General features: G+C 33.0%; 1 protein-coding gene across 4 annotated transcripts in view; it reads left to right on the top strand.

Moving 5' to 3' along the window:
- The window catches only part of LOC145278208 (small G protein signaling modulator 1-like), a 359,099-nt gene that overhangs the window by 218,047 nt on the left and 126,969 nt on the right, over positions 1-14,083 (top strand). For all 4 annotated transcript variants that reach the window (XM_080130507.1, XM_080130503.1, XM_080130500.1 and 1 more), the window contains 2 exons: positions 5,168-5,235; positions 11,432-11,586. In XM_080130507.1, the coding sequence (XP_079986633.1) occupies positions 5,168-5,235; positions 11,432-11,586 (223 nt within the window). The remainder of the gene's footprint in view (positions 1-5,167; positions 5,236-11,431; positions 11,587-14,083) is intronic.

Here is a 14,083-nt window from a genome sequence, read left to right as displayed (position 1 = left end):
CACTAGTCTAACAGGTTATAAAAAAAATGAAAGAAAAAGTCAATATTGAAATATTTGTAAGTGGTGCTCAGTTTCTAATGCAATGTTCTAGTAAATTGGTCACCCATTTTAGAACCAGTTTTTAGGCCAAATTTTGCATATTTATCCCTTTTTTTTTTTTTTTTTTTTTAAAGTAGTTCAGACTTTTTGAATTTCGCTTTTTAAAATAAAACTCGCACAATTTGGCCTAAAAATGTTGAGTTGTTCTAAAAAAATAATCTTGCACATTTATAGCAGTATTGTGATGTAACCTTTTACAGCTATCTATCAAAACAAAAACAATTGTCAACAAAAAAAAAACAGAAAAAAACGATCACAACGATGGATAAAAAGACAATGATGAAAATTAAAACTAATGATACATTGTTTCTAAATTTTTGAGATGAGGATTAATAATTTGTCATTATTCAGAATATCGTTCTCATCTTGAGTGTTATTTTTACAATGCTTCAGCTGATGTAATCTCTGACCCTCTTATGGTATATCTTGTATAACTTAGGAATCTTTCTGCCGAATATGGGAATCGGGATGGAATTTCAAACAGAACCTTTTATTTAATCCATGGCAGTAACCTGCTCTCATTCTGTCAGTCATGACTGGGTAGAAGTTTTAAATAATTCGCAATTGTATTCTCAGTATTATCCGTACTGTTATCAATAATACATGTTATTCCTTTCCTTGTTAGTTTAGTTGGCCAAATAATGAAATCGTAGGGTTGATCCCTAGAGCATTGATAACAGCTTACTCGAGTGGTTTGCTCACTCTGCATGCAGTCTCCAATTAAGCGATTTGGATCATTATGTTTATATCATTTATACACAAATGATTGAGTTTGTTTTTGTTGTTGTTATTTATCTATTTTTTTTACTGTTATTTTATCCCAAACAAGGCACAGTGTCACTTTTTCATAAGAGGCTACTATTTGGGACCAAATACACAGGGATACAATGTAAGGAGTTGGGCAGCGAGATATTTGTTCACATTACATTTGAACTTCTACATGTCAGTACAGTCGAGGAAGCAGGGACCCAGGAAGGAATTCCAAAGTTAAGCAGTTCAAGGGAAGAAGTTATTTGTGTAGAAGACTTTACAGCATCTGGGGATCTATACAGTGTAGGGCTGCTTGATAGGTTTGTCCAGAATACGTCGAGGGTGGGGAAGGTACAAGTGTTTTGAGTTCATCAGAACACATTCTATTAAAATACTTGTAAAACAGGCACAGAGGTCCCACATTTCGGCGATGAGACAAAGGTTGGAGTTTATTTGCTAGTGTAAGACCTATTAGGTTGACAATTATTTTTTTAACCCTGTCTAGGAGTGAGAAACTAGTGGCAGATGCACCAGTTCAGATATGGTAACACTATTCCATGCATGGGTGAAAAGTGGTTTTGTAGAGATACAGGATACTCTCAGGTGTGAGCAATCTTCTAGCATGATAGAGAGAACCCACCTTCTCCACAGCAGCCTTGGCAATTACCTCAATGTATGTGTTCCAATTCATGTTGAGTAATCCAGGTAGGCTGCACCACTACAACAACTGATGATTCCACTATAGCTTCATCCTTGATAAGTACCCAAGCTTGGGCTGATAGTTTATCCATCCTAGAGAACCATAGAAGCCTTTTCATAAAGTCAAGATGACCCCACACATAGATGTATGCCATTGCATAGTTTATTCCCCAAAGAAGATTGAGAACTTCTGCAAATCTTACAATTCTACATCTATGGTCTCATATGATAGTATTCCTGAATCTATCCTTGACAAATCTGTGAGTAATGTCATCTTGGATTTCTGCTCTTTAGTCACATGTTTATAAACCACAAATGCAATCCTTATTATTCGAAGAAGGGTGACACTACTATCAAACTGCTTCAGCCCAGATAGCATGTTCAACAATTCCAGTTTCTTAACCCACTCAACTACAACTTCAGGTCCATCAAATTTAGGAATGAGTTTCATGTCTAACCATTTCAAAACAAAATAGTTTGTAAGATGTTCAAAAATGCCTGTGTAACATAATAAAGTCTTAATGACAATCTAAAATTTGTGGGGAGTTGAGCAGTGAGATGTCTGTTTATATTAAATTTAAACTTGTACAGTCAAGGAATTAAATCCTTCTTAGATAAGAGAAAAATCCAGGTTGTCCTCGACGGTCGTACATCTAAACAATATGATATAAATGCGGGGGTGACCCAGGGTTCTATCCTTGGACCTCTATTGTTCCTGATATTCATAAATGACCTCCCCGACAACATTGCCTCTGAGATGGGTATATATGCTGATGACACTACACTCTATGGCAGGCATGACAGGAAGACGAATGAACACATTTCTAAAGAAATGGCAGAAACACTAGAGGAAGACCTCCAATCTGTAGTGGAATGGGGACAAAAGTGGTTGGTCGCGTTCAATGCTGCCAAGACTAAACTAGTTTCATTCAATAATTACAAGAAACCCTCTCTACCACCCATAGCAATGGCCAACGACTCTTTATCTGAGAGTCCATCTTTCAAACTCCTTGGCCTAACGTTCACAGGAAACATGAGTTGGAACAATTACATTGAAGGCATTGCCAGGGCCGCTGCAAGAAAGGTGGGCTCTCTCTACCGTGCTAGAAAACTACTAACACCCGAAAGTATCCTGTACCTCTATAAGGCAACCATTCGCCTATGTATGGAGTATTGCTGCCACATCTGGGCTGGTGCATCTGCTACTAGTCTCTCGCTCCTTGACAAGGTTCAAAAGAGAGTCGCAAACCTGATAGGCCCTGAACTGGCATCTAAGCTTCAGCCTCTGTCCCATCGACGAAATGTTGCATCCCTCTGCCTTTTCTACAAGTATTTTAGTGGTGAATGCTCTGACGAACTGCAATCACTTGTGCCCCCACGACGTGAGCACCCTCGACAAACCCGACAGGCTGCTAAATCCCACCCCCACACTGTAGAGATCCCTAGATGTAAAAGATCTTTTTACTCCAATAGTTTCTTCCCCAGAACCGCTAGACTCTGGAATTCCATTCCAGGTCCCTGCTTCCCCAACAGTACTGACGTGCAGAAGTTCAAGTGTAACGTGAACCGACACCTTGCTGCCCAAATCCCTACATAGTACCCCAGTAGTTGTTGCCCCTGATAGTAGCCCCCTACACCAAAGTGGCAATTTGCCTTGTTTGGGGTGAAAATGTAATAAAAAAAAAAAAAAAAAGTAAACAGGGAATAAATTCCAAACTCTAGCAATCTGAAGAAAGAAACAATTAGAGTAGAAGGCTTTCCAGCATCTGAAGGACCTCAAGGGGTGGGATTTTGCTGATTGTCAGGAGTATGTACATTTAAGGGGTACAAGTGCTATGAGTTCCATTTATATTACATAATCTTGTTTAACCAATCAGAGTTTATTTAGCACGCTTACTTTAACTGTATATTCTGTCTTAATCTGACTTTGTTGGACCCGTCATAGAGAAAAGATAGAATAGATTTGTATCTTTTACAAGATCAAAATCTTCAGATTTTGTAAGCAATTTTAATTAATATTCATAAACCATCTTTGTGCCAGCATAGAGATGCAAACGTTATCAAGGCTGGGTAGTTTTTTATTATTTTTTCTTACATGTCTCTTTTTATTTGAACATTTATTTAGTATCTGAAGTGGGTTTTTTAACCTAACCTGTCACTACTTATCAAGATCAAAAGGTTACTTGAGGATAAAGGTTAATGAGTTTGTTAGATAGATGATTGGTAACGATGGTTGAGACTGTACAAAATTAGATTATTTAAAAGGACTGCTGAATACGAATTTGTCAACATTAGACTTGAAAAAGACCATGCTATAATCAGCTGGGAAACCGAGCCATACTATTCTATTTCACAGATGGGTAGTTCTTAGAAACTTTGTTCATAGAAGTCCTGTTTAGTTTTAGATAGAAAATAAAAAGAGGAAAATCATTTACAGTGGTTGTAGCTAGACGGGTTTGTGTTGTGAATGTTTAACAGATAGGACCACAGATTGGAGCTCAGTCAAGCATCTACCATGAAAATTACAACAAAGTAGAGAGACTAGGAACCTATTTTCTGTAAGAAATAGACTGTAGAGAAGAGAAGATGACATACCACACTAAATTTTGAAGTCAGTTCTGTATCCTGTTAAAGTAGGAACGGATTCTTTGAGCAGCATCTTCCGAGATGTAGAAACAGTATTTCATGTTTTCGAACATATATTTTATCAGATTATTATTTTATATGTATGCTCAGTATACTCATATTGTCCCCTCTCCTATTAATCTGTCTGTTAGTCCTTTGTTTCCATCTATTGTCTTGAAAACTTTTATAAAAATTGACTACCACTAAATACCGTTTAAGAAAATGTAATTTATAGTATTATGCATCTATTGTCAATTTTCGAAATTAGAAGATCATCCCAGAGAAAGCTTCCAAAGATTACTGAAAGAATGGCAAATTTAAGTTATAAAAAATTAAATATTTCAACATTTTACAATAATTGAATCCTTTAATAGTCGGTATGTCATCCTTTTTTTTTTTTTTTTTTTTTGTGTTTTTTGCTGTTTTAATAAATTTCAATATTTTAAAAACTACAGTCAGTATTTATTAAAATTTGTGTATTTATTGTGACACTGTTCTTGAATATATATATACTGTAACATTTTTGTTGGATTGACTCAAAATTTTTAAAGTTGTTTTTTTAATGCGATTTTGGGGATATTGTCAGTCTGCCACATTTAAATTTGGAAATGATATTGTCATGGTAGTTTTTGTTTTTGAAGATGTTGTTGCATCATTTAATCAATTTCATATAATATAAGAAAAAGGACAAATTTTCACGTCATCTTTTGTTTTTGAAGATGTGGCCCATGTTTTAAGTTTGTGTGTTTTCTAAAGTAAAGCAAGAATTCCTTTAATCTGGGATAGCAGTATCTATTTAAGAATTACAATTGAAAATTTTGGTAGGTCTTTACTGCATTTGTGTCACCTTTTCTCATCAACATTGAAATTACAATTTTAAGAATATAATAATAGGACCAAATTATAGTCAACATGAAAATTGAAGCGACTCATCTTAGAATGGATCTGTTCTTATTAAAAAAACAAACTCTCTTGTTGTATTGTTTATTTGCAGCAAATACTATGAAGCAGATGCACTTATTGCTGACCCAGTCGATGGACCAATCCTTGCATCCCTTCTTGGTAATGATTGCCATTTTCTAACTCTTTACTTTTCACCTCATTTTTATATAGATCAATTGTTGCGATGCTCTATGTCCACTGCAAACTGTCTGTATACAAAACGTTATAGTTAAACATTTTCAGTATAGGAATGAAATTGTATAACATTATCTGAAATGATTTAAAATAATTTCTTCCAGTTTACTGGTGCTATCAGAGCAGATACGGGCTTCCTGACCTAAAATGCAAAAATATTGTTGTTTTTTTCTTTCCCTTTGCAAAACTCAATCATGTTCTGCAAAACTGATAATAAAAACAATTTTTCTCTACAAAACAACCAAATCAAACACCATGAATATATTTAAAGATATGAGCGGATTTGGCATTAAATAAACTGAAAAGGGTTGATATGATATAAAATAAAATATTTAAACTCCTGCATGTCAGTACAATCAGGGAAGCAGGAAACAGGGAGAAAATTCCAAAATCTAGCTGTTTTAGGAAATAAATTATCAAAATAGAATAATTTCTGACATTTAGAGACAACAGTGAAGGTGTGAGATTTTGCTAGTTGTCAGATTAGTTAACGTATGTGCGTGAAGGGACACAAGTGCTATGAGTTCATTGGAGCACATTCCATTAAAATACTTATAAAACAAGCACAGGGATGCAATATTGTGACGAGACAGAGGTTAGAGCTATTAGAATTGACTGTTTTTGGACCCTGTCTAAGAGGGAGAGACTAACGATAGATGCACCCGTCCAGATGTGGCAACAATACTCCATGTATGGGCGAATGGTGGCTTGAGTGTGAGTAATTTTTTTATTTTTGTAGTTAAACTTCTTATAAAAAATTGTGCTACTTCTTTAGTATTTGTCACAATTTCAAGTAAAAGCACTTTGATATCCTTGCGTTCCATGCTGAAATAAGTATCCTCATTAGAAAAACAGAGTAGAAGACTGATTAGAATTCTATATTAAAAATAAACAAGTCTTATCATATTTTCTCGATCCGTCCTTGATAAGAGTGAAACTACTGGAAATGCTGTAAGCAGAGGAGATAAGTTATTCTTTCATTTAAGCAAATAAAAATGGACGACGTCATGCAATAAAACAGCAATTTACAAATAAAATTAATTTTCTGCTGGATCATTTTATTTTTCTAATTTTTGACAAGGATTCTTATTTCAGCATGACACGCACGAACATCAAAGTATTTTTACTTGAAATGCAATTTTCAATTGTGATTAATAATACAGAAACATCAAATTTTCTTAGAAACTTTTAAATATTCTTTCTAAAAAAAAATTGACCAGATTCTTATTCTATTCAAATCTAGTACTGTTAAAACTTCAGATTGCTGAAAGCTGATAACACATTTATTAATAACTTAGATATAACACCTTTAAATGATAAAACCTGTAAATAATTTGTGAATGAAGAGTCGATAGAGCAGTTGGCTTATGGGGTTATTTATCTTGTAAATAGAATAAAGTAAATTGCATAAGATCGATTGCCTTGCTTCAAAAGTAATAATTAGATTAATTAGGTAGTTTTTTTCGTTTTTTGTTTTTTACATAGGCATCACCACTTATCAAGGCCAAGAGGCCACTCAAGGATAAGGATTAAAGAGTGTACAGTAGACATTGGACAATATAGTAATCATTAGTAATGAAAATTTGGTAAATTTGATAACTTATATAGAACAGCTCATCAAAAACTTATTTACGTTAGACTTGAACACAACCATATTGTAGTCAGCCGGAAAGCAGGAAAACGAAAGACAATTCCACAGGCGTGCAGTTCTAAGAAAGAAGCTATGTTCATGGAATCTACGTTTAGGTTTAGGCACAGATAAAGAGTGAGGGGAATTATTGATAGTGTGTACAGCTAGACGAGTGTTTCTTGTGAAAGTTTGGTGAGGGGGGACCATAGACTGAAGCTCAGTTGAACACCTTCCATGAAAATAACGATACATCAGAGACAAACTCGCAACATCTCTTCTGTGAGAATGAAAAGATCAACTCACCTGAATTCAGATCCAGAAGAAGACAAACTCAAAAAGGGAAAAGTGAGAAAAATTATTATATAGAAATATATAAAAATTATCTATAAAATGAGGTAAAACTGTTCTTAAAATTTTATTGTTGTTCAAAAAAAAATAAGAGCAACCTTTCTGAAATTTTCAGATGAGGATTGGTTATTAGTATTATTTTGATTCTTTGGACTACTGTTCTCATCTTGAGTGTTATTTTCACAATGTTTTGGTTGATGTAAAGTCTTCATGGACCCATGACACAGTGGTTGGAGTACTTGGAAAAATCAATTTTAAAAGTGATATTCTCCTGAAGGTTCAATTCTCAGTGTGGGCGACCAAAAAATACAATTGTGAATTACTTAGAACCTCTATCCATTTATTGCTGATGGAACGAGAGCATGCTACCCCCGTGAAGTTAATAAAGGGTTCTATTCAAAACTACGTCCAGATTCCTGAGTTTGACAGAAACATCCCCGAATTCGACAATATACACCTGAAAAAGGTTGGAGGTTACATCGACTGAAACATGAAAATGGCACTCAAGATGAGAACAAAACTGAAGAATAGAAATAAAGGCAAGTTAAAAAAATGAGTAATCTATTCCAAATGGACAATCTTGTATGAATATCTGTTTTTGTTATAACTTTTTTTTTCTATAATATTGGCAAGTGTTAAGTGATTGGCACACTCACCAGTTTCTATTCAAGTGCATTATTGGATGCAACTTGCGCTAAAGTGGTCTCATTGCATATTCACCTCAAGTGTACAGGAGACTTTCAATCATACATTCTAATTCTATTCTTAATGGTTCTTTTATTACTCTGTCCTCTGAACATCACAGTCACGTGCATTCATTGCACTATGAAATGTGCAAGACATTGTTACATGTTATGTAAGAAATTCTTTCAGCTCTTAACAAATTGCTTATCGTTATCTTGTTGACAAAAGTCTCTTTGTTAATTGACATGTTTGGTCTTCATAGTGGCCGTATTGTAGTAGTCATTCTACCTGTTACAGTGATAGTGATCTATTTCTTTTCCTCTTTTTGTTATCATTAACTTGGTTGTTATTATTCTGCCTCTTCCTCTTTTTTCTATCTTTGTAGTTGTAATAATTGAATCAATTTAAAAAGAAAAATGAACAGCAACTCCATTATTTGCTCTGGACTGTATATTAACTTATTTGGGATATTTTTTCTGTTTACCAATACATTAGTTTGTATTATATAGCAAGTTCATTTAGACAGTTACATATCTCTTCTCAGTCATTCCTTGTAAGATGTCCATACAATTCCTTATCCAAGAAAAGTTTAACTCGCTTATTTGCTATATCTGACTTTCCTAGCACATTAGTTTTTTTTAATTAATCTTTATGTAGAGATTCAATTTCTCACATACCTATATCCAAATATGGTTATAATAAATATTTAAAAATATATTTGAATTATACTTAACAACTATTGTGTGATGCTTGAGAAAAAAAGAAATAAACTCTTTCTTCTGCCCATAATTAAATTGCATGTTCTGGAGAAGAATCTGTTATTATCAATAAGTTTTCTCTTTCCTTATGAAACCTATGGTTAAATGTGTACATTATATACAGTCAATCAATGTTAATCTCAAGTTTGACCTCTTCTTTGGCCTACTTGGTTGAGTCTCAATGTCTTCTATGTCCATATCATGCCTGAAGATCTGTAGAAGCAAAGTTAGTCAGAATCTCAACTTGTTGGGTTGGTCCAGTAACGATGAGAATGAAACATCGTCTCATGAAAACTTCAGCGGTTTTAAATTTATTTTTAGAAAAGAAAGTTTACATTTCATTGTCAGTTATGGTGCTTAAACTGTGGCAGATCTGGCCAAGGTTGTAGTATTGGTGAAGTGGACAGCAGAAAATGGTTTTAACATTATTAATCACATGATCTGAAGTAATACTGGTGATTTTTTTTCCCTATAACGACGAATTCATCAACTCTTACTGGTGACCCAATGCTGTATGAAGTGCTCAATTTCTCTTGATAAGTATTTAGCTTTTATTAAAAAAAAAATAGAAAACCAATTAGGTAAAATATCAAATAATAAAATAAAAATGATTCAGAGACCAATCATAATTCTGATTTCTTTTTTTAAATAAACATATTTATTTAATATTCGAATTTTTGACTCATATAAATTTTCATCAGAAAATATGTTTTTTATGTGGCATTTTGTTATTAAGCCATACAAAGTCTTCTGTCATTAAATCTATCCTGTAAAAATATATAAGCTCATCAAAAGCAAGGAATTTTTTGAAATATTTACTGAATTATTTAGAATCCTACGGTTCTTTATTATCTTTGATTTAATCAAGTGTTCATAATTTTTTTTAGCTGAAACACTTGCTATTTGATTGACACAAAAACAAACTTCTGTTGATCAATGTACTTTTTCAAATTTGATCTTTCAGCAACATATTATTTCATTTCTAACCTGCTAAATTTTTAATATGATTATTCTTTCAAGTCTGCTGCATTAGCATAAAAAATGTTTATATATTTTTATCAAAATTATCATAATTTCTTTAATATATTTTAAATATTTTGATAAAACATTAATTCGTGACTGACTATAAATTTTTAACATTCACACCGATCATTATACATAAAGATAATATCCTTATTTAAATCTAAGTTAGAATAAACAATCATCTATATATATAAATCTCACCTGTCTGTTTAAATGTATGTCTGTATGTCTTGCAAAAACTTTCGATGGAGGCGACGGATTTTCACAAGATCAGTACCATTTTGAAGCTCAACCCTTTGGATGACAAATATCGAAAAATTGGCCAAAAGCATTAATTCCTTCATTCTTTTCTACAGGGAGGGGTCGCTTTTTTTTTCCCCCCGATATTTTTAAAATTCATCACCTCTTTTCAATTGTCTAGCCTTAATTTAAATCTACGTCACTTCCAGTTTAACAATGGGCACAACAGCTAACGCGTCACATTTTTTTTTTTTTCACTTTCTTTTCCTCCTACACGGTATGGGTTCGAGCCTGCCTCCTACTACCACTTTTTTTTTTTTTTTGCTCAACCAACACCCTTACACATACCTCCATTTTCTTTTCCGTCTTCGCATCATGGGTTCGAGCCTGCCTCCCTACTACAACTTTTTTTGCTCAACACCCACCTACAAACATCCAGGCAATGCCAGGCACCATGACTAGTTTACATATATAAAATACAAAATGGGCGCAAGCGTTTGTGTATGTTCGGCAAAGGCTTTTTGCATCGGGGTTCTCGCGTCAGTTAGATTCCGCGAGAAGTTTTTGCATGCTTCCCAGATCATAATATCTCTCATTCGCAAATGGACATTTTTTTTTTTTTTTTTTTTTTATTTGTTGAGTCAAATGAAATTTCCACCGTGGCATCGTCTTGGCTGTTTGTTTGGCTTTTTCGTATAGAGCAAAACTGTTTGGAAAAGCGGGAAGCTTGGCCTTCAGGCTGGGATTTCTGTAATTGGTCCCCAGTCAATGTATGATATACCCTTCATACTGAGACAATTACTATTTTTTATTTATTTATTTTTATTTATTTATTTTTTTTCATGCTGCCTGAGTTCCCCCTTTTTTAGGGAGCTGGTTTTCCCCCACATTATAAACGATCTTGTGTCTAATTTGCTTTTGTGGGGAAGCAAATAAATAGCAAGCATTTAAATCATTGTACGTTCGATTGACTATACTTAAATTCGACACACGCAACTTCTGCTTGCGCGGTGGCAACATTGACTAACGCGTTACGTTTTTTCACCTTCTTTCCCTCCTTTGCGTTATGAGTTCGAGCCTTCCCGCCTACTACTTTTTTTTTAACCTCGCCTTCTTTTCCTCCTTCGCGTTACGGATTCCAGACTACTACCACTTTTTTTTTAACACCTCTCTCCACCCTGTTGTTTTTCCCCCCACCCCACTCCCACCCCACCGGGCTGCTTCTTATTCCCACTTTGACTACACCACTGCAATGCATCTAGCTAGGCAACGCCGGGTACTCCTGCTAGTTTCCAATAAAAATAATGATGAAAGTTCTTTGCTTACTTTTAGTAACTACATCCAGTTTTATAATAATCATTAAGTGAGTGATGAATGTTTTTATTTAATTTTTATTTTCACAAATTCTTATTTTCGTTTTTATTTTTGATTATTCCAGTTGGTCCATGTGCCTTGGACTATACAAAAATGAAAACCACAGATCACTTTTGGACTGACCCTCCTGCAGATGAATTGGTTCAAAGACACCGCATTCACAGTGGTGCCACCCATCATTTGGCTGGACCAGGATCTCCCAAGAGACCAGGACTTCAAGTTAGTATTAACACTCACATCCTTGTTTATTTTTTTTTTTTATTTCTAAGATGTGTACTTTAATATTTGAGAGGACATATTGATAGATTGGTCTGTCATGTTTAAGTTTGGCACAACATTTTCTTTGGTGTGTCACAGTTAAGTTGAAAATGTTATTTTTACATACACAGTGACTTAATTGAAATCATTTCTCCATACCTGCAACCTCTTTCTCACAGAAGAGATGTAGCGAGTTTGTTTTTGCTTTATCGTTATTTTCATGGCAAGTGTTCGACTGAGCTTCAATCTATGGTCCCCCCTCACCAAACTTTCACGAGAAACACTCGTCTAGTGGGCCTTGATAAGTGGTGATGCCTACTATGTCAAAAAAAAAAAATCTTTGTTTGCTTGAACAAAAATGTATTGGTAGATTTTATTGGTTCTTGTACAGAATTCCCCCATGTTAAAAAACAAAAGTAAAAACAATCTGCATGATTTATTTACACGTGACAAAACAAAAATAAAATATTCCAAAAATAGTTTTATTTTTATAAGGAAAATCACTTTTAATTAATTACTAGCAGGACACTTGGCATTGCTCGGTCTTACAATACGCTTAAACATATCTTAATTTATGCAGATTGCATATTTTATTTTTATAGAATCAATTCTCTATTGAATATTATGTTACGAGAAATAATTTGCCTAGTGAACTAATTCTCAAAACAATGAAATAATAAAATAATGATAATGTCATTCATCAAATTCCATCTGTATTTGTTTACAATATCATGTCAGCTGATATTTGGGCTTGACGATGAATGCCATGAAAAAGTAATTTCTGGTTGATGTTTAGTTTTAAGATATACAAATGAAGAAATGATTTGCTGAGATTTTAAATGGTACTCTTCTTTTATCGTAAATCGAACTCATTAATAAGAAAAAAATTAAAATAGTGAAGTAAACCCAGGCTTGAACAGGAGATCATTCAATCTGTAGTTGAATGTTTTACCACAAAGCTATATCTCCAGATTATAATAAATCTTCTTTTTTTTTTTTTTAAAGAAACCCCTTGCTAAGGTTTTAATTATCTGCCTTGTCAGTGTAACATATAAAAATTCCCCTGTCAAAATTCTTCTTTTATATTTATAAGAAAAAAACTATTTTTAGGATCAGATTTTTTTGATACTTATCGGACGAATTTCTGTATAAAACATATCTAAGAACACTGCCAGACACATAAATCACCTGTGTGTGAAATTTGCAAAAGATAAGCTCAGCCATTTGGAAACCTATAAGAAAGGAACTCACACACTTTTATATAATAGTAGAGATTGGGCATTCGTAGGCAGTACAATATAAATCTAGTAAGTATGAATTATTGGTGAGTTATCTCTCTTTGTTTCTTGAATTATTTTTTAAAATGACAGTCAGTTCTGAAATGCTCATAAAATTTGATTTTCTTTATAAAAATAAAACTAGTTAATCAATTTACATGATTTTTGGAATATGATATTTTCGTTTCATCACGAATATGTACATAATACAGATTTTTTCTTTATTTTTTTTTTTTTTTTCTTGATATATGGGAAATTCTGGACAAGAATCATTTTATTATACACATATTATGAAAATCAAATTTATTAAACAAGACAGAAATTTCAAACACTGACAAAAAAGAAAATAATGGTTTTTCAAAATTACTTTTATTTACGTTGGGCAAATAAATAAAACAAAAAAGATAACCAATTTAATAATTTAATTATATATTTTTTTTGCTTCTTAATCATTTATTTATGATTAATTTACTATAGCTTTTCAAAATGATTATGGTTGGTGCATAATTAATGTTTTTTGACAGATATCTATCTGATAAAAAACATTATTTTTGCACCAACCTAATACTTTTGTTTACATTGGACAAATTAATACAAAAAATTACATATTTTGGTACTTGTACAGTTTAATCAAGACATTAAAAAAATTAAGAAAAGGTTATATTGTACGTATCCGTTTTGGACTGAAGATCTCCGAAAAAAATTTCCACTTAATTTGATTGAGTAGTTTTTTGTTTATTTTACAGCGGAAAAACACGTTTTTATGAGAGTGTGTTGAAGTCAGTCATTATGGAATTTATTGAACATGCCACGGGGAGATAACTCAAGTTAAAATGCTAACACTCTCTCCCCATCTTTAATACTAGCTTTTCTTCCTAAAAATTGAACCTTTTGCTCTGTATCATAACAAATTGTTTTTTCGCTGTAAAAAAGAAAAAATACTTGATTAAATTAAGTGACATTTTTTTCGGAGAACTGCGTTCCATAACGGATACGTACAATTTAAACTTTTTTTTCGATATTTTCATTTTTTAATGTCTTGATTAAACTGTACAAGTACCCATATTTTTGTTAGTTTTTAATCATTTTATTTATGACTAATTTGCCGTAGCTTTTCAAAATGATTAGGTTGGTGCAAAAATAATGTTTTTTTGAGATATATATCTGATAAAAAACATTAT

The sequence above is a fragment of the Euprymna scolopes genome, chromosome 1 (assembly GCF_053919585.1).
Source record: "Euprymna scolopes isolate OS-2025 chromosome 1, ASM5391958v1, whole genome shotgun sequence".
NCBI classification, from domain to species: Eukaryota; Metazoa; Mollusca; class Cephalopoda; order Sepiida; family Sepiolidae; genus Euprymna; species Euprymna scolopes.
The sequence above is the reverse complement of the archived record's forward strand: the minus strand, read 5'-3'. Positions and strand labels throughout refer to the sequence as shown.